Source organism: Astyanax mexicanus, chromosome 5 (assembly GCF_023375975.1).
Source record: "Astyanax mexicanus isolate ESR-SI-001 chromosome 5, AstMex3_surface, whole genome shotgun sequence".
In the NCBI taxonomy this organism is placed as follows: domain Eukaryota; kingdom Metazoa; phylum Chordata; class Actinopteri; order Characiformes; family Acestrorhamphidae; genus Astyanax; species Astyanax mexicanus.
The window spans coordinates 11,925,671-11,945,897 of NC_064412.1; the positions used below are offsets into that span (position 1 = coordinate 11,925,671).

The window sequence follows — 20,227 nt, forward strand, 5'->3', positions numbered from 1 at the left end:
CAGGGCTACGTAGAACAGTTGTTCGTGAGACTCGCTAAAAACACTCCCCTGATTTACAGCTTCTGTGAATCCTCAGCATATACAAGGCCAGCTAGTTCTGCCAGCTATAGCTATGGCATGATGCCTCGGCTCTGTATCACTCGCTACCCCCTCTTTAGTCATGGCAGGAAAATGTAAATGGGATTATCAGCGGTCAGGCATGAAGAGTTGGGCGCAAGTGTTCAATTCAAAATGGTTGAGAAACAAACTCACAGTTTGAGTCTACAAGAAGATTTACGTCGTACAGCGGACCAACAGCAGACAACGTACCGTACTGAGAAGAACAGAGGCGACACTCACAGACAACGGTCGAAACATTTTATTACTGTCAGTATGGTACGCAAATGGGCTTCTTAGCACATTTAATGCTACACATACAATAGAGTTGCATCAGGGTGTCCGTGTGTATGTGAGGAGCTCCAGTTAGATTCTCGTCAGTTGGTACCAAAGGCAAGAGGGCATGAAGTTCTCCATCTTGTCTGCAAAAAATCCCAGTGGTGCAAAGAGGGTACTGAAGAACTGCAGAAAATAAAGAAAAAAATATTAAAGAGAGAAGGGCAACTTTTATACAGCCATTCTTGAATTTCTTGGTTTCAAACATGTGACAAAAACATGTTATTGTAATAATGATTTGGTACAAAAGCAGTATCCACAAAAATCGTATTCACAAACACCACTAAAAACTTTTCTGTGCAAAACATAACCATTTCCTGGGCTTGGAGGTGTCTGGGATGGACCATCACCATCAATCATTATTACAGATCTTTTTCGGAAGAAATGAATGCTGTGAGTGGTTTGGACCAAAGACAAAAAGGAGTGTTTTCAGCAAAAAGGCTGAATTTAAGACCTGTCATGTTATGGGGTTGTGTCAGTTCATTCCTGCCACTCCTGTGATGGAGCATTAATGCAGAATATATTGAGATCTTAATATAGGTATACTGAGATCTTATAGCAACATACACTCACCGGTTACTTTATTAGGTGGACATGTTCTACTGATTATTAACACAAATGTAGAATCAGCAGCAACTCATGGCATGCATTTAGGCATGTAGACATGGTCTAGGCGATCTGCTGAAGTTTAAACCGAGCATTAGAATGGGGAAGAAAGGTGATTGGAAAAACGTTACCAAACGCCAACAACATGAAAGCATGAATCCATCCTGCCTTGTATCAACGGTTCAGGCTGGTGGTGGTGGTGCAGTAATGGTGTGGGGGATATTTTCCTGGAACACTTTGGGCCCATTAGTACCAACTGAGCATCGTGTCAACCCCACAGCCTACCTGAGTATTGTTGCTGACCATGTTCATCCCTTTATGACCACAGTGTACCCTGTATCTTCTGATGCTACTTCCAGCAGGATAATGCGCCATGTCATAAAGCGCAAGAGAATCATCTCAGACTGGTTTCTTGAACACGACAATGAGTTCACTGTACTCCACAATGGCCTCCACAGTCACCAGATCTCATTTTTTTGAGATCTGCACCATGGATGTGCAGCTGACAAACCTGCAGTAACTGTGTGATGCTATCATGTCAATATGGACCAAACTCTGAGGAACGTTTCCAGTATTTTGTTGAATCTATGCCATGAAGAATTAAGTTCTATGCTATAAAGGATTGATTTCTGAAGGCAAAAGGGGTCCAACCCAGTTTTAGCAAGGTGTATTTTATAAAGAAGCAGGTGAGTGTATGTGCTGCTTTTATGACCAAACTATTTTAGAGGGATATTCATTCATTTTTTAACTAGACAATGCAAAACCACATGCTACATGCATTCCAAAGGCATGGCAATAAAAACAGAGGTACAGGTACTGGACTGGATAGTTTGCATAGCTGACCTTTTTTTTTTTGTAGTAAATGTTTAGCGTTTTTTAAAGAAATATGCAACAACGATAACCACCATACTGTTACACACTTTTTTTTTATGCAAAAGGGGCCAAAAATCATCTGAAACAATTTATCCCTTGCTATCACTAGTGCCAAAATTTTTTTTAATTAAGGTAAGAGAAGGATTAGAGCATAAAGGTATAACAGACTCTAAAAAAACAAAACCTACTCATCTATTTTGTGTAATTATTCAGAAAATGCTCAGTTTTTTTACACATGTTTAAGAGGTGAGAGGGAGTGGATTGATGTAGAGCAACTACACATAGTCATCATGAAGAAGTCACTGTGAATGCTGCTATGCTTTAAAAGAAATTACTCTTTTTAGCAGGCGAAATAAAATGTAACTAGGTTGCTGATGTTAACAATCAGTAAGTCAAGCATAAAAAGCAATTTCCCCTGCAATTTGTCAAAAACATGTTTTTAATGTAGTAAATGCTTCATAAAAATGGTCGAGTTTGCGCCTCTGACCGAGGCAGTTTGAGTCATAGCTCAAGAGGGGTGCAGGCCAGACACAAACATTAGGGAAGCGCTCCTCCAAACTCGGGCCAACACACAGCTTCACGACTGCAAGCTGGCGTGGAACCATGCATCTGAAAAGTGTTTGCAGCCCCACAGTTCAGTCCACCATAAACAAGCGCTTAATGTGTTTATGAAGCGATATGTTTCACGGTTCAGCAGATGTTTATGACGGAATATGGGAAAGGAAGTTTGAGCTGCAGTGGCGGCGACGGCGGCGGCAGCAAGAGAGGGAACATGGCGATGGTCAGTGCTGGAGCTGGAGAGCTGGAGAGGTATCATCCTTTTTACTCTAGATCCAGGAAATAGAACTAATGTAAATACCGGTTTGTAACATGACAAACGAGGACGATAAAAAGATAGAGGCTGTGGACTGTGCGAAGGCTCTGTGTCCTCGGATTGCTTAGTTTATTACTAGGACAAATTAGGGCATTACTCCACATGGACAACAGTCAGGGGACTGTGTGCGTGCCTTGGGTGAACATCAAACCCTGCAGCAGGAGGAATGTAATTGAGAAAGCTTGATCTGAACAATCTGTGTCAAAGGCGAACTCAGCCCTCTTAGGCCCTTTCAAAAAACGCAAATGCAAGCAAAGCAAGACGACATGTGAAACAATTTAGGAACAGATCACCAACAAAGAAGGGAAACAAACAAAGAAGAGGCCGGCGTTCAGTCACGCCACCACCACTGAGCAGAGTTGCCACTCACTCCGCTGAAGGATGGGCTGTGAGCAAGGCTGGCCCATGCCTAATCTGGAGGATATTTAAAAGGCCTGGCCAGAGAGCTCTGCTTTTCCTCACCTCTCCTCCTCTCTGCCTACTCCATTCTCTTCTTCCTCGCCGAATGTTACACTAAGCAGACTCTGGCTTTTGGCTGTAAATGCTCCATCTATGCGGAGTCTTTCCCAAAACAAAAGCCTCTAAAGAGGGGCTCCAGCGCATGGGTGTATTTACAGGGTATAAACCAGGCTTGTAGATAAAGGTCTAATAAAAGATGGAGACCGTATGCAGACTGTGCATGTCGATCTTCAAAGAATTTGTGTAATCGTGCTTTGATACTGAATACTGTACATGAGGGGTCAGCTTTGACCACAAAGGGCTTAAGCAAAAAAAAATTCATTCCATTCGGTCCATGTTTAACTTAAGAGGTGGGAAATATGAGAACATTTTATTGCATTGTGATAAATTTTCTTATTGTACTGACAATACTTTGCTTTAATAAGCACATCAAGTACAGTATATAACCAGTGCTTAAAGAACACCGACCGACTCTACATTTTTACAATCACACAGAATGTAAATAATTTTACATTTTTACATTTGCAGCAAAATCTAATAAAATCCCTATACTATACATGATAGAGTGTTAGAATAGAACCTGTCACTGCTCATACATTTGGTTTATGTCAAAATGTTGCAATACAATTGTGAAAATGCCTTTAAATATCGTGATACAATATTTTTACCAAATGGCCCAGGCCTCAGTCCGTGCATCACTATGTACATCTTGGGCGGTGGCTTTTATACTGCTCATATCATAACTAAAATTACTGAAAAAAATAATGTACCGTCACATATTTTGTCCATATCCATGTCCAGCCATATTTTTTTGTCCTGGCGTTAACATTAATGTCTGTTGTTGATTGGATCATATATTCATATACTGAATATAGACCAGGTTACTCCATCAATAGATTTTTTCCTCCCTGATGACACAGCCATATTCCAAGATGATAATGCCAGAATTCTTGGGGCTGAAATTGTGAGAGTGATTCAGGGAGTTTGAGATTATAATTTTCACACATGGATTGAGAGAGTTCACCACAGAGTCCAGACCTTAACCTCATTGAGAATCTTTGGGATGTGCTGGATGGAGAAGAGCTGTTTTGTGCAGTGGTCAGACTCTACCATCATCAATGCTGCTGCAAGATCTTGGTGAAAAATTAATGCAACACTGGATTGAAATAAATCTTGTAACATTGCAGAAGCTTACTGAAACAATCCCACGGTGAATGCATCCCGCAATCAAAGCTAAAGGCGGTTCAAGCAAATATTAGAGTGTGGGACTCCTCATTGCCTCACTCCCCAAACCTTTCACAACCTCCCAAGCCAGACCCTTTTGGTGAGAACCCGTCAGTTACAGATTGTAAAACAGAAAAGATGTGTGTTGAGTTTTTTTTTTTTTTTATGTGGGACAATAAAATCTCATCTCTTCACACTCAAGGAGCATTTTAATGACAATTGTGGAAAGAATTTGTATATTAAGATCCTGTCCAGATATAAAAATCCATGTTAATTCCAGGTGTAAACACGCTCTATTACCTACCTCTTCAAACCCAACCCTGCAGCCATGTTTATGCAAATGGAAATCCATAAAAATCCATGCACATAAATATTTGGACCATTCCATCTGTCCGCATTGCAATTCAAACATGAGTCAGAATAGAGAGAGAGAGAAAGGGAAAAAGTAACTCTACGAGCACGGTGCAGACTTACTGCTTTGACGAAGACGCCCATGAGGTCGGGGAACTGGTGTGTGAGCATGGCGAGCATGGCAGTGAAGGAACACAAGCCTGCTGTGAACAGAATGAAGAACGGCAGCTCTTTCTTGGGGTAGACTGACACTTCATGGAATGCTGAAACAGAAAACAGAAAAATTTCACATTCTGCATACAAGCCCAAATTATCTAAATGACACTCCCACTGCACAATTAAAAGAATACTCACACGGCAGTAGCTCTCTGTCTGCTGTCTCTGTGCAGCCTGGGTATGGGTAGAAGAGATGGCCTTTCTCCAGGGGGTATGGTATGATCCTGAAAGCTGGAGAAAAGAAAAGAGGAGGTTTAAAATATGGGACCCTCATCTGCAACATTTAGAGACTCAAAGACAAAATGAATACCACTATCACAATCATAAAATGGCATAAAGGTTTACAAACTTTAGAGTAAGCTTCCTGTATTAATGGACAAACCAATATAAAAAACAAATATATAGAACATTTGCATCTATTAACTATATACATGGGTCCAGTGCAAATTTGTAACTATTTATATCCCATGCCTACAGGTCCGCCTCCACTAACTAAAAAGCAAGTAATGAACATAAGTGAAAATAGCACCGCTTATGCACAGTAAATAATGTTGACTCTACATTTTTAATTACATGGAACGTTAAACTTTCTAATCTTTTTGATTTACAGCAAAAATCTTATAGAATCCCTGCACTATATGTGATAGAGTATTAGAATAGTGCCTTTTAAGAATCTGCCATTGCTCATACATTTGGTTTAAATCCAAATACTCCAAAAATCTCTTTAAAACTGTATTGTGAAAAAGCCTTTAAATATTGTGATACAATATTTTTACCATATCGCCCAGTCCTCGGTCAGTGCATGACTCACGACTGTGTGCACAGTGGGTGGAGGCTTTTATACTGCTCATATCAATAGCAGAACTGTATCATATCAACTGAAATTTTGCCACATAGATTTTATGCACATCCATGTCCAGCAATATTTTTTTCTGCTCTGATGCTTCAGCTCACAGACGCCTTGTGCTCACTCTAAGGGTGTATTCACACTAGGCCCGGTTTGGTTGAATCGTGCCGGAGCACGGTTCGGCCCCCTCCCCACTCCCCCGCAGGCCTGCACTCACACTGCGCTAAACGATCCGTGCCCGAGCACGCTTTCGTCAACAGGTGACTTTTGTTTTGAAGAACAGTATGCGCGCGCAAAACAATGGAGTTCAGGATTGTACTGTTGTTTTTGTTTCTCTGGAGTCGTTTTGGGCGTGCAAATACGCAACTGAACCAGAGATTCATTGATTGTGCAACACAACGATTTACTGCTAATCGTGCTGCACGTGTAAGAAGATTTTTACACAAGCAGCAGACGTCCAGGGAGAAATTTGCAGCTTTACTCGCGGACTACAATTCACGTTCATCAGTAAGGTAAGAGACGTACTTGCTATATACATAAATAGTGACCAAAGGAGCGAAACATAAAACTCAAGTAATAATAAAATGTGTTTGTTGTTTAGGACTTGTAGATAGTAGTCCTAATTTATTATGGGTAACACTAACCATTATGGTGCTCTTTAGAACCCTTTTCAAAAATATTATATGCAGAATTGTGTATAACACGTCCTCCGTTTACAGTAGCGTCGCATCACTGACGTCATCTTGATCCGTGCCCGGGCACGGTTTGTGAACCGTGCTCGGGCCCACCTCTCCAAGCGGTTCGGAGCGATCACACTAGCCAAACGAACCGTGCTTTGGGAGGTAACCGTGCCCGGGCACGGTTCGGATTGCCTAGTGTGAGTACACCCTAAGAGTGATTAGGGGAAAGAGCGCCAACTACCCACCCAAAGAGAGCAAGGCCAATTGTGCTCTCTCAGGGCTCCGGCAGCTGATGGCAAGCTGCATGACAAGGATTCGAATCAGTGATCTCCGGATCATAATGGCAGCGCTTTAGACCACTGGACCACTCTTTGCCCCAATGAGTGCTACACATGTGTTTCTTTACGTGTATGTGTGTGTGTGTGTGTTTTAGGGCTGGGGCGACGCGTCGACATAATCGACGTCATCGATTACAAAAATACATCGATTTGCATAACGTGCGTCGGCGCGTCGTAAACATGGCGGCGCCTGTGGAGAGCATTAGAGGTTAGATCGGGCCCAAAAATTCCAACTGACTGTTTTCGGGCTGTTTTAATGAGCGAAATATGATCAGAATTATGTTAATTAACACGGTAACATAGAAGCATAGAACTATTATTTAATTAAAATGATTTTTAAGAACAGCTACACACAGTGCTGCAAGTCAAACGCGGAGGAGTTCACGTGCGAGAGACAGAGAGAGAGAGAGAGAGAGAGAGAGAGAGAGAGAGACAGAGAGAGAGAGAGAGAGATTTGCTTGTTCTGGTGAGAGCTACTCACAGGTGAAGGTTCTCTTTGATCTCCTCGTGCTCATATTCTAGTCCCATTCATAATTCTGCAGCTCCCTCAGTGTTTTCTGCCGTATTTTGCGGCTAGCGCGAGCGCTTACAACTGACACCGCGGACCGCGAGGTGCCGCCTCGTTTGTGCCGAATCCGACTCTCTGCTGAATCTGACTCCCGCTTCGCGGACAGAATCGGCACAACACCCCCGCTGTAGAACTGCGGTAGTGAAAACAGCGCTTATAAATAAATTAGTTTAGTTTCACTTTCAGTTTTCGTTATTTTTTTTTAAATAAAAATATAATTAAAAAACAGACGCCTACATCTCGGACTATTTTCTGGAGCCCGGGTCGGATTTACGGGCGGGCCTCGGGTCATGTCGGGTTCGGGCAGAGAATCTAAGCTCTAGAGAGCTTGGACTCCGGAGAGCAATCTCCAGCTACAAAAAAACGCCAGCGGGCATCTAAAGTTTGGGAGCATTTCACGCAAAAGGGCAACAATGTGGTCCTCTGCCATACGTGCAAAAGCAGCACTTGAAGCGCAAACATCCAGGAGCACTATGTCAACAGGGTCACACAGTAAGTTACCGTTTACATCAGGGTCTCCGCGGGTGTCCTTAAAAAGACTTAAGGCTGTCTACCAAAGGTTTTAAACCTGCCACAGGCAGAAATTATACATTTTTGGTTTATATTTGTGCATGGCATTTCGCAGTTTCCAGAAACAGTAGCATTATTCATAAGTTCAGGTGTTTAGCTAAGCTAGCTGCCTTAAGTTATTTTAGCTAGCGCCGTCGGCGCTGCGGTGTCACACCGTTTTCTGTCACCGTCGGAATTTTGTGACCAGTGCTCACGGTTTTGAGCGTTCATTGGCAAAACGGAAGCTTTCTATACCTACACCTTACCCTCAGCCCTAAACTGAACCGTTTTGGCCAGTCGGGGTAAACATTAGAAACGAACACGTTTCGAATCGGCCAGTGCACCGGTCTGCTGAGAACTACTTGCTAGCGGTCACAGAAAACAGTGCAACACACGGTTGTGGTGTATGGGAGCTTATCCATTTTTAGCGTTATAGATCTAAACAACGTGCTGTACATGTAAGTGATTATAAGTGTGGGGTTTGGTTTAGTAGGCTTGTGTTGTTGTTGTTGTTATTATATATAAATATAGTAATTTATCGTTTGCTTTAAAACGTAAAATAATTATTTAAATATGTTTCTCAATGAATAGATTAGTCGACTAATCGAAAAAAATAATCGTTAGAATAATCGTTTAAAAAATAATCGTTAGGGACAGCCCTAGTGTGTTTACACATACTGCCTTCCCAGGTGCAGTGCAGCAGGTTGAGAGCTCCTTCTGCTCGTTTCCAGTGTTGCAGGTGGAAGAAGGCATATGCCACTGCTTCACTGTCTCCTCTTTTCAGAATGTGCTCTGGAGGCAGGATCAGACTTTTCATCTCTAAAAGGTACTGCAGACACACACAAAAAACAACATGAGAAAACGTCAATGCACCATGATGAAACATTCTAAGCTAATATATTTTATTTCTAACATGAGTGCGTATGAGGGTGTGTGTATCCGAGCCTGGCCCCTAGCTCTAGGCCCCTGCAGTGTACGATGTGGGGGAACAGGACAGTGGGATTAAATGAGATTAGCTGCAGGGTAACCTTTCCAAACTTCCCTGTGTGTGCCTACAGAACAGAATTGTGGCACCCCAGCAGGCAAGGACCTCATTCTATCTGCTGGGAATAACCCACACGCACCATCTAAACGCCCCTCTCAAATTCTTAAATGCCCCTTTTTATGGCTCCACAGTGCCCATCTGCCTTAGCTAGCGTAGTGCTAACCACTGGCATTAGACTGGCAGCTGTCCTTGGTGGCATCCCTTGGCACCCACACACAGACCCTGAGTGCTTTGAAGTGGGGATACAATGTCAGTGCTGGTGCCTTTTATGTGGGGGCTTCTCCTAAGCCAGTGTTTCTCAGCTAAGCCTCTGTCTGAATCTCATGCTGCTCGTAACCCTTTCGCTTGGCCACACCAGCAAGCTTACACTCCAGCAGCCGCAGACACACTCAACGGAGCAATGTGCAGCATCAGGCAGTCAGGGTTGTAATATGCACTTTGAGTAGTTTTATGTTTTTTATGTTTATTTCTGACATCCTTTATCAGGCTAGGCCAACATTCTGGGGATAAAAATGTACTAAAACTTGTATTGTATTTTCTTTGGAATAGCCAAATATTGAGATATTGAGTAAATGGAAGTAGAATACCATAAACCTCACACATTGTTGTTCCTCCTTCGAAAGAAAATTCCAACCAACCAGAACCAAAACAAGGCTGTAAAACAGGCTTCAAAATCACAAATCCCAAAATTGTTTGGTAACAGTCCGTATAGTTTGTCATTTGTCTCTCCCTTCATCACTCTCACACTGTTATGCTGGCTGGCACAGGCATCTGTTTGCTGATATACTGGAGCTGGAGATCAGGCGCTTTCCTCTTAGCGTGTTAGCTGCCTAGGGATGCTACATTGGTGGCATTTAAAAAAAAAAAGATTAGAGAGGCATCAAAGAAGGCATGTGACTGTCTTACCTTTGTACTGTTGGAAATATTTGAACTGATTAGGGGAGTCCTGGTGGTTAATTGTGTCTGCTACATTGGGCCTTTCCTGTCCCAGACGTAGAGTTAAAACTCGGCATACGACAAAGCAAACGCAAGGGGGAGCGAATGGAGATCTAAACAAGGCTAAAGGCTAACACTAGCCATCAGTTAATGATAGCCAATGCTAACTTTATCATGTCCCCTTTCGAACGTTAACTCCCTTTAACCTCCTAGGACCTGGCGTCCATGTGGACATCCCATTTTGGGTTGTCTAGACCACAACACTAAATTTTGCTCTACAAGTGCATGGTTTCCTCTTATGAGACAATTATACTGTCACCTGGTGGTGAAAGAAGAGTTTAACATGCTACAGTTACAAATTTTACAGTAAATACAGTAAATGTTTATGTTTTTCACTTTGTTATGCATTTGTTGCTGTGCTTTGTTCAGGCACAAAATAAATGTTTTGCACATCATTACTAATTGTGACTTCATTGTGTTCTATCCAAATATAAAACTAATGTCTTAATATGTGGACATCATTGTTCTTAGAAACTACATCATGTAAAAAGATAATTCTTTGTTATTACACTAATCAGGTACCAATCAGCCCAAATAGCAAAGAGACATGAAAAATGCCTGCTATGCAAGAGTTCAGGTTTTAGGAGATAAAAAACACACTAAACTACCACAGCTGACGACCAAATTGGAGCTAAATACACATCACATTTTATTTAATAATATAACTTGAGATAGCCTGGGAAGCATGTTTGGACAAGACTAACAGGTAACCTACCATAGCTAACAGCACACCGCACAGAGGGAGCAAACTGAGAGAATAGCAACACTATCAGGTAAGACTCTGAAATTATTACAGTGTTTTTTTTTTTTACAGTGGCAAATCTATGCTATAATATCACTGCATCTCAAACCATTTAAAATATCCAAGCTAATCATATTTTTTTATCCTCGAGCTAGGGCTTTTAAATGTGTTTGAAAATGCAATATATTCAATGTCAAATATTTTACTTTTATCAATTCTGTTAATACTTGTTTCCCCACTGTATGTGTTCATATACTGTCCCTTAAAAGACATAATACATTGTGCGTAGTCACATGACTCAAGCAGATATTACCAAAGAAAACTGCTGCATTATACAATAAACCCTCCATAAAGAGAAAATTAGCACATTTAATTCTGAGGAAAAATAACAGGGTTATAAGTCGTGCCTTGGCACTGTTTTGAATCCAAATATAATAGCTTAAAAATTTTATTTTAAACACCAAAATACGGATTTAGGATCTCAATAAATGAATACTGCTACTTTAGCACCTTTACAACACACCATACAGCATGTCCAATCTCCACTCAGAGACATACAGGTAGAAAGTCCAGGTGTGTGCATGCATGTATGTTGTGTATAGGATATTCATCTTAGACAGGTGCACTTTGTAGTCAGATCAGTGTGTTTTGGGCTGGGTGATGTAGGTATGGGTGAGTTTGAGTGTGTGTGTGCTGCATATGGGCAAGTTGGAGCCAAGTTCAGAGAGAAGTGGATCATGAGGGCTACAGAATGGCTAACAATTTTTAAAGAACAGGGCATTCTGCTGTTGGTGGGCCAATAGCATACCTGCATGTTTTGTAATGCAAAACTCTAAATCTACCTCAGCATGAAGTTGGAGGCTACTCAATTACAATACAACAGCAGCCCCTAGCGGCCTTAAGTGGACTAGGCCGTCCATTTCATCGTTTCCAAGTTGAGTTTTGGGTAAGCAGCTTAGTTTTAGGACACAAAAGCGTAAAAATGACAGCTACGAACCCATTAGTTTACTTAAAAAAAATACAAAATAAAACAAAAATACTATAAAATACTACTAAATGTCTTGCAAAATGTAGTTCTACAGTGTATGTAGACAAGAGTGACGATCAGGTGTTTTAGATCTCAGTGTAGACAGACTATAGAAGTGGGAAAAAATATTTTTACCTTTGGTACATGTGGGTTGAACTCCACTGCTCTGTGTATAGCCTCCACTGCATTCATCTCTGCAGTGCTAAGACCTCGCCTAGACGCTGCCTCAGGCGAAAACCTTTGTAAACACACAAACACAAAAAGTTAAAATCAAATATGTAATGCCTTTATCACAGAAATCAATACAGCTATCTATCTAAAAAAAAAAAAAAAAAAAAAAAAAGCCCTAATTTCCCTGAGGGAACCTCCCAAGGGATCAATAAAGTTCTATCTATCTATCTATCTATCTATCTATCTATCTATCTATCTATCTATCTATCTATCTATCTATTAGCATGTCAAATTAAGAAAGGACTGTGATATAAAATAAGTATAATAAACAAATTAATATAGAATAGGTACTAGAGGTGTATTGCGAAGAGGGATATACAATAAAAGGCATTTTAACATTAGTAATGTAACGTGCACATGCACAATAGTCACATCACAGGTTGTACATATTAAATATGTGTATAATATATTTATTAAAATGTGTATTTATTATATTCCAATCTTGGGAACATTGTTATATTATGCCATGGTAAACCATTACCCTCTGATAAAATCTGTCAGAAATCCTTGTACATTCTGATATTGCAATATGAATAAAAAAATATATATATTGTATTTTATTTTCTAATCTCTGATCACAATTTTTTGTTTTGCAATTCTGTACAGATTCTCTCTGGTTCATTTTGTGCTGTGTTGTAGTCTGTGTTGGACGTTATACATTTTATTGCAGTTAAAACTGTGTAATTTAATATACAAAACTCTTTTTTTTCTCAGATTTTACACATATGTCTTTTTATACTATAACAGTGTCCCAAAAAGTTTATTAGAGAAACCTGTATTGTGATATGTATTGTATTGTATTAATGGGTTCATGCCAATAGACAGATCTATTGGCTAGGGTTGGGCGATATGGCCCTAAAATAATAATATCATGATATTGCATTGTATTTTTGCAATAACGATATTCTTGGCTATATAACAAAACTTTAATTAACTTTAAATAATGTTATTATTGCATATGATATGATGCGGTACACCCCTTACTGAGGTGTTAAAAAATACAATCATTTTATAATAGAAAGTAATAGAAAGCCAATGATCCAGAATGTCATGATTTTAATAATGCACTCCAAATATCTCCATATATCCAGGATTAAAGTAAAATAAATGATACTGGACAGATATAATCTGTCTCTAGTAGATATATAACGGGAAATGAGAACAGTGTGAATTTTTCTTTTTACTAAAAACAGCAAAAAAAAAAAAGTATTACCCTGATGTGATAATAAGGGGTGCGTGATATGGCATAATATTTCAGGGTATAATTTCGTTCACGATATTTAAAAATGTTGGTGATATTATTAAGTATGATAAAATATGGCACACCCTTACTATTGGCTACACCAAACACTTACTTGTCTGACACTGCCCGTGCTTTCAGTAAGGCAGATGTATAGCATATAGTTGCAGATTTTGGCAAGCTGATATCTGAAAGCAGAGATGAAAATGCACTTATTAATATGTGTCCTGTTCATACCACTGTTAAAAAAATTCTGTGTGAATTTAAGTTCCTTCTTTTGCTTACCGTCATATTTTGCTAAAACTGCTTGTACATCAGCATAGGCCTGTAACTCCAACAATGCTTCTAGAAGATTCTCATGGATATTTAACATTCCAAGTAAAGGAAATTCTTTCATTAACTAGAAGAAAAAGAGGGACAGAAGACAAAATATGATAAATCACAAAACCAGAGATTAAGAAAATGAAAGAGTGGGTATTTAGCTGATATTTGTAGTATTTCTGGTAATCAGATGAAGAATTACCAGAAGGAACTCTTTACTTCTAACACTTTATGAAGGCATAGCTACATATTGGTCTTACATCTCTCATCATCTTCACAGCTTCTTTGATGCGCCCCAGTTTACGTGCACACATGGCCAGTCTGCGTTTGATATACACCAGAAGATTTGTGTCTTTACCCGCTGAAGAAACAAAGGAAATATGCATTACCATAAACAGCACATTCACAACAGTATGCGAGTGTGATGGTGAGAATATATGTGTGTGTGTGTGTGTTTGTGGTTTGATTGAGACGCCATACCAAACTTAAGTGCTTGTTTAAAGAGACGCTCAGCTTCTATGATGGTAGTGGCTTCCTCTTCAGCCAGAAGCACATAAGCTGCAGCACATCTGAAAACAGCACACGAGATGCCATAATACCGAAGCACTATTATTAACAAGGATACAAAATATTTTGGATATGAAGCAGCCCTGTTATGAAACAACAAAAGCTTAAAGCGGTGCACTGTTAATACCATCTGTTTGTACACTGCACACAACAATCTCACAAGCATAGATTTTATAGCAAGCATTTTAGTTTTTAGTAAACAATGATTTTAAGTGTAAGATTTTGGAGGAAGCAAGATGTTTTTTTTTTTTTTTTCTTCAAAAAGGCAGGCTTTTTAGGGTTTAAGACAGAGTAGGGGTTCCTTTATGCGGTACTGCCTTAAAGCAGCCCTTTAAACCAGACCATGTAAGCTTCAATGTTTTCTTGATTACATTTGCAATTGTAGTAAAATGTGTTTGAAGGCTAATAATTGCTTTTGTTTATCAGCTAAGAATTCTTATATAAATCAGCCCCAAGAGCTACACCATATCCTTTAAAATACCGTATTTTTCACACTAAAAATCCTTAAATGTTCCCAACAATTGTCAGTGCACCTTATAATCCAGTGTGCCTTATGTATGAATTTTACCAGTCAGGTTGTTGTTAAGAGCAGTAAAGCCACTCCGCTGAAGTACAGTGTTAAAAAATTAGCTTCCCAGCACCGAGCCTGAAGCAGTATTAGCATAACATGCTAAACACTATCTCTTTTGCCTTTCAGAGGTGAGTATTATCAGCCTATAGCTTGCATGTTTGCTGTGTTAAAACAAGCTACGTGAGATTTGCCACTAATGCTAATGCTGCTGCACCCAGCCTTAGTGGTAATCTGGAAATCTAAGATTACTATAAATAAACAGAAGCGCTTTATTTACCCAAATAAACAGTTTTTAGGAGAGAAATCTGTGCAGATTAATATCCAGCACTCGTTTGACTTAGTTCTAGATTATTTTTTATCATTATGCTAAGAGTAAGCAGTGCTGTACAATGTTTCTAAGTAGATATCAGTCAAACATCACTCACTCATGATTGAGTTCAATAGCCTGGTATGCAGCTCTGATACGAGTTTGAGGATTCCTCTCTCGCCAGGCCTTCTGCATGACTGTTCAACACAAATAAACAAACAAACAAACAAACAAACAAATTTAGCTCAAGAGCAAACTGTCTAAGTAAATTAGCAAGTAAATGTGCACCACAGCTTTGCACTCTGAGGGTTAATGAAACTGACCTGTGTCCTCTGGTTTAAGTTGCTGTGTATCACAGGTAAAGAAGGTCTGGTGATCTTGCGCTGAGAGATTCATGTCATAGTAAGTCAGAGGCTCTTTACCCGTCACCCATGTGTATCTGAGGAAGAGAGGGTCAAAAAGAGGAGAAGGATGAGAGTGGGGCAGGGACCTCAGAATCATAAAAACAATAATCGTAAGAACACATTATGAAATATCATACCTGCTGTACTCTGCACCTCGGAAAAGATTCAAAGGGTTCCTCCATACTTTACACTCTGGAATCAGATGCGTGTGACATTTAGGGGAATGCATAGCAAACACAAATGTACATTATTTCAATAGAATTAATAGTTAGTTTGACTTTACAAGGGTTCATACACATTTTAACCAATACAATTCCATGACTTTTTTATGCCATACGCTTTTAAAAACATCAGTGCAGACATGGACAATAAAACCAAAAATCAACTAAAACTATAATTAAAATTGATTATAGTAGGTCTAAAATCAGCCAGATAAAATGTTGACACACAATCGTTAACAATAAAATGTGTGTCAGATCCTGAGAGCTCCATTGTTTAGGGCTAAATAGATTTGTAAACCAAATTTCCATGACTTTTCCAAAACTTTCTGGGTCTTTTTATTTTTCCAAAACTTATCCAGGCCTTAAAACTGCTATTTGTTTTACAATTCCATGACTTTTCCAGGTTTTTCATGACCGTACAAACCCTGCTTTACAATCTTAATTTCACACTACCAACATTATATATCATGACACATCTTCTACAGTATGTCTTCAAGTATAACAGATACTGGATACTACATTTTACTACACAGCGCACCCCTACCTGAAACACTGGGTCTCTGCTCCACTTCTCCATTGGCTGAGGAGAAGAGACCCGCAGATGTGTTGTTCTCCACGCCACCAAGAAGAGGACGCAAGTGACTGACAGAAACTTGCTCAATAAATGAGGTGCCGTACTTTCTAAAGTACCACCATTCAAATATCTACCAAGATGAAAACATATTAAACACCTGAGAAACAATCATTGACAGAATATTTACAGTACCAGTCAAAAGTTTGGGCACACCTCTTCTCATTCAATGTGTTTGATTTTTTTTTTACATTGTAAAAGAGATTAAAGCTAAAAAGGCACATGTCTACAATTATTTTGTAAACAAAACAAAAAAAACAGAGCATGTTTAATACTTTAGATTCTTCTAAGTAGCCACTAGCTTGTATTCTTTTTGATAGAAAAGCATATGCATATTTAAATACTAAAACAAAGTTTTGAACATTGATTGAATGAGAAGTACACAGCCATGTACATTCCAAACATTTGACTGGTATATACATATACATGTAAATATAGTGAAGATTTCTGTTAACCCACACTTAAAAATAGTTTATAATTACCAATATAAGGCCGGAGATGAGAGATGAGGTCCCAGTAAGTGCAACATAGAATTTAGGTGTCAGTGTGTTTAAAAACATGGATGCTGGAGAAAAAAGAGAAAAAGATCATATGTTAGTTAATCATTTTTGAAGCCCATTCCCGCTACCAGAACAAAAAAACAAAAAAACATCCAGCACATTTTTTTTGTCTTATTTAATAAACTGCTCTGCTTTATTATATTAAGTCATTATTTTAAGATACTAATTCATTCTTTCAAAATAATGACTTACTATCTTAAAATAATGACTTACTATTTCATAATAATGATTTACTGTCTCAAACTATTGACTTAATAATTTAAAATAATGACTTACTATCTCATAATAATGATTTACTGTCTCAAACTATTGACTTAATAATTTAAAATAATGACTTACTATCTCATAATAACTTACTATCTCATAATAATGACTTCTCATTATAATAACTTACTATCTCATAATAATGACTTATTATCTCGTAATAACTTACTATCTCAAAATAATGACTTCTCATTATAATGACTTACTACCTCATAATAATGACTTACTCTCTCAAAATACAGATAGTATCTCAAAATAGTGACTTAAAAACTCACACTAAAGACTTACTATCTCAAAATAAGGACTCACTATCTCTGCATCTCAAAATAATGACTTAGTAACTAAAGAAAATGAGATAACAGCTGAAAACATTAACTAACTAAGAGCTAGGTAGCTAACTCTAGTTAACTAGCTGTGAAATAAAGCTTATTAGGTAGACATGTATCTTGTGAACTGTGCAACTATTTAAGAGAAAGGCTGACACATTAATTCTTAACTAATTAGCCCATTTCCTCCACCTGAAATTATTCATAAATGCAACCAAGACAGTTATTTCCAGCTTAATAAATGAAGATATTTCAAATAATTCTAATAATGATCTGTGAGTGACAGCCCCAGACCCACAGACTGTCACTTCCCCCTGATCACACTGAGTTTCACTGAGCAGAAACTCACTCAGGCAGTGTTTAATCACTATAACAGCCCGGTTCTGCTGGAGTAAAGCAGCAGTAATAATCTGGTCAGGCTGGGAGGAGGATAAAGTAAATGTGAGAACAGGAATAGCAGGAAACTTTGTTTGTTAGCAGCTAGGCTAGTTAGCTCTACAGAGGCAGCGAGCTGCAGGCTGAGCTCCTACATCTCACCGGCGGTGACGGACTCCTGGAGCTTCAGAGGACTCCTCAGCACGTAGATCATAGTCAGGACCATGGCGAACCACACCGCACACACGTAGGTCCAGGACCAGGACAGCCACGACTTTAATTTCTCCGCAAACCCGTGAGATTGAGGATTACTGCTGTTGTCGTCCGCCATTTTTCACCGGATGGCTATAATAAACAGTGGAGTGGTGGGAGAGTGAAGGCTGTAATAGCGGCGGCTCGCCAGTGGGGGGCGGCCCTCCCTCACTTATATATATATATATATATATACACTGCTCAAAAAAATAAAGGGAACACTCAAATAACACATCCTAGATCTGAATGAATGAAATATTCTCATTGAATACTTTGTTCTGTACAAAGTTGAATGTGCTGACAACAAAATCACACAAAAATCATCAATGGAAATCAAATTTATTAACCAATGGAGGCCTGGATTTGGAGCCACACACAAAATTAAAGTGAAAAAACACACTACAGGCTGATCCAACTTTAATGTAATGTCCTTAAAACAAGTCAAAATGAGGCTCAGTATTGTGTGTGGCCTACACGTGCCTGTATGACCTCCCTACAACGCCTGGGCATGCTCCTGATGAGGTGGCGGATGGTCTCCTGTGGGATCTCCTCCCAGACCTGGACTAAAGCATCCGCCAACTCCTGGACAGTCTGTGGTGCAACGTGACGTTGGTGGATGGAGCGAGACATGATGTCCCAGATGTGCTCAATCGGATTCAGGTCTGGGGAACGGGCGGGCCAGTCCATAGCTTCAATGCCTTCATCTTGCAGGAACTGCTGACACACTCCAGCCACATGAGGTCTAGCATTGTCCTGCATTAGGAGGAACCCAGGGCCAACCGCACCAGCATATGGTCTCACAAGGGGTCTGAGGATCTCATCTCGGTACCTAATGGCAGTCAGGCTACCTCTGGTGAGCACATGGAGGGCTGTGCGGCCCTCCAAAGAAATGCCACCCCACACCATTACTGACCCACTGCCAAACCGGTCATGCTGAAGGACGTCTCCAGACTCTGTCACGTCTGTCATGTGCTCAGTGTGAACCTGCTTTCATCTGTGAAGAGCACAAGGCGCCAGTGGCGAATTTGCCAATCCTGGTGTTCTCTGGCAAATGCCAAGCGTCCTGCACGGTGTTGGGCTGTGAGCACAACCCCCATCTGTGGACGTCGGGCCCTCATACCATCCTCATGGAGTCGGTTTCTAACCGTTTGTGCAGACACATGCACATTTGTGGCCTGCTGGAGGTCATTCTGCAGGGCTCTGGCAGTGCTCCTCCTGTTCCTTCTTGCACAAAGGCGGAGGTAGCGGTCCTGCTGCTGGGTTGTTGCCCTCCTACGGCCTCCTCCACGTCTCCTGGTGTACTGGCCTGTCCCCTGGTAGCGCCTCCAGCCTCTGGACACTACGCTGACAGACACAGCAAACCTTCTTGCCACAGCTCGCATTGATGTGCCATCCTGGATGAGCTGCACTACCTGAGCCACTTGTGTGGGTTGTAGAGTCCGTCTCATGCTACCACGAGTGTGAAAGCACCACCAACATTCAAAACTGACCAAAACATCAGCCAGACAGCATAGGTTCTGAGAAGTGGTCTGTGGTCCCCACCTGCAGAACCACTTCTTTATTGAGTGTGTCTTGCTAATTGCCAATAATTTCCACCTGTTGTCTATTCCATTTGCACAACAGCAGGTGAAATTGATTGTCAATCAGTGTTGCTTCCTAAGTGGACAGTTTCATTTCACAGAAGTTTGATTTACTTGGAGTTATATTGTGTTATTTGAGTGTTCCCTTTATTTTTTTGAGCAGTGTATATTATATATGTATTTATTATATAAAATATATGTATATAGAAGTTAGAGTACTACATAAGACCAGTACTACATTAGACCAGTTGGTTTTTTTTTTGCAAGGTGGGCAGTGTGCCAAGTTCTGCTGGAAAATGAAATCGACATCTCCATAAAAGTTATCAGCAGAATAGGAATTAATTAGAACAAAGATTAATTAAATTAATACATTGAAATACTCAGATTTTTTTTTACATAGCACGACTAAACACCTTAAGCTTATGTCAGCGTGGACACAGAACTTTTTATATTAAAAAAGCTACATGAGATACAAGTAAAATGCCTAAATTATTTAAACCTCTATGTTATTTAACTTTGGAAAGTAACTACTAACTTACTCAGGCAACAC

At 39.9% G+C, this 20,227-nt stretch overlaps 1 protein-coding gene across 1 annotated transcript; it reads right to left on the bottom strand.

Moving 5' to 3' along the window:
• Nucleotides 1-343: 343 nt before the first annotated feature.
• st7l (suppression of tumorigenicity 7 like) lies at nucleotides 344-18,206 on the bottom strand. The gene is made up of 15 exons (XM_007253355.4): nucleotides 18,008-18,206; nucleotides 16,803-16,885; nucleotides 16,234-16,393; nucleotides 15,606-15,660; nucleotides 15,388-15,503; nucleotides 15,183-15,261; nucleotides 14,100-14,188; nucleotides 13,880-13,980; nucleotides 13,584-13,698; nucleotides 13,414-13,486; nucleotides 11,963-12,065; nucleotides 8,696-8,846; nucleotides 5,174-5,266; nucleotides 4,943-5,082; nucleotides 344-558 (listed from the first exon to the last, which is right to left on the bottom strand). Exons 1-15 carry the CDS (start codon nucleotides 18,174-18,176, stop codon nucleotides 463-465), a joined length of 1,623 nt encoding a protein of 540 aa, XP_007253417.1. The 5' UTR covers nucleotides 18,177-18,206; the 3' UTR covers nucleotides 344-462.
• Between the last annotated feature and the right edge of the window lie 2,021 nt (nucleotides 18,207-20,227).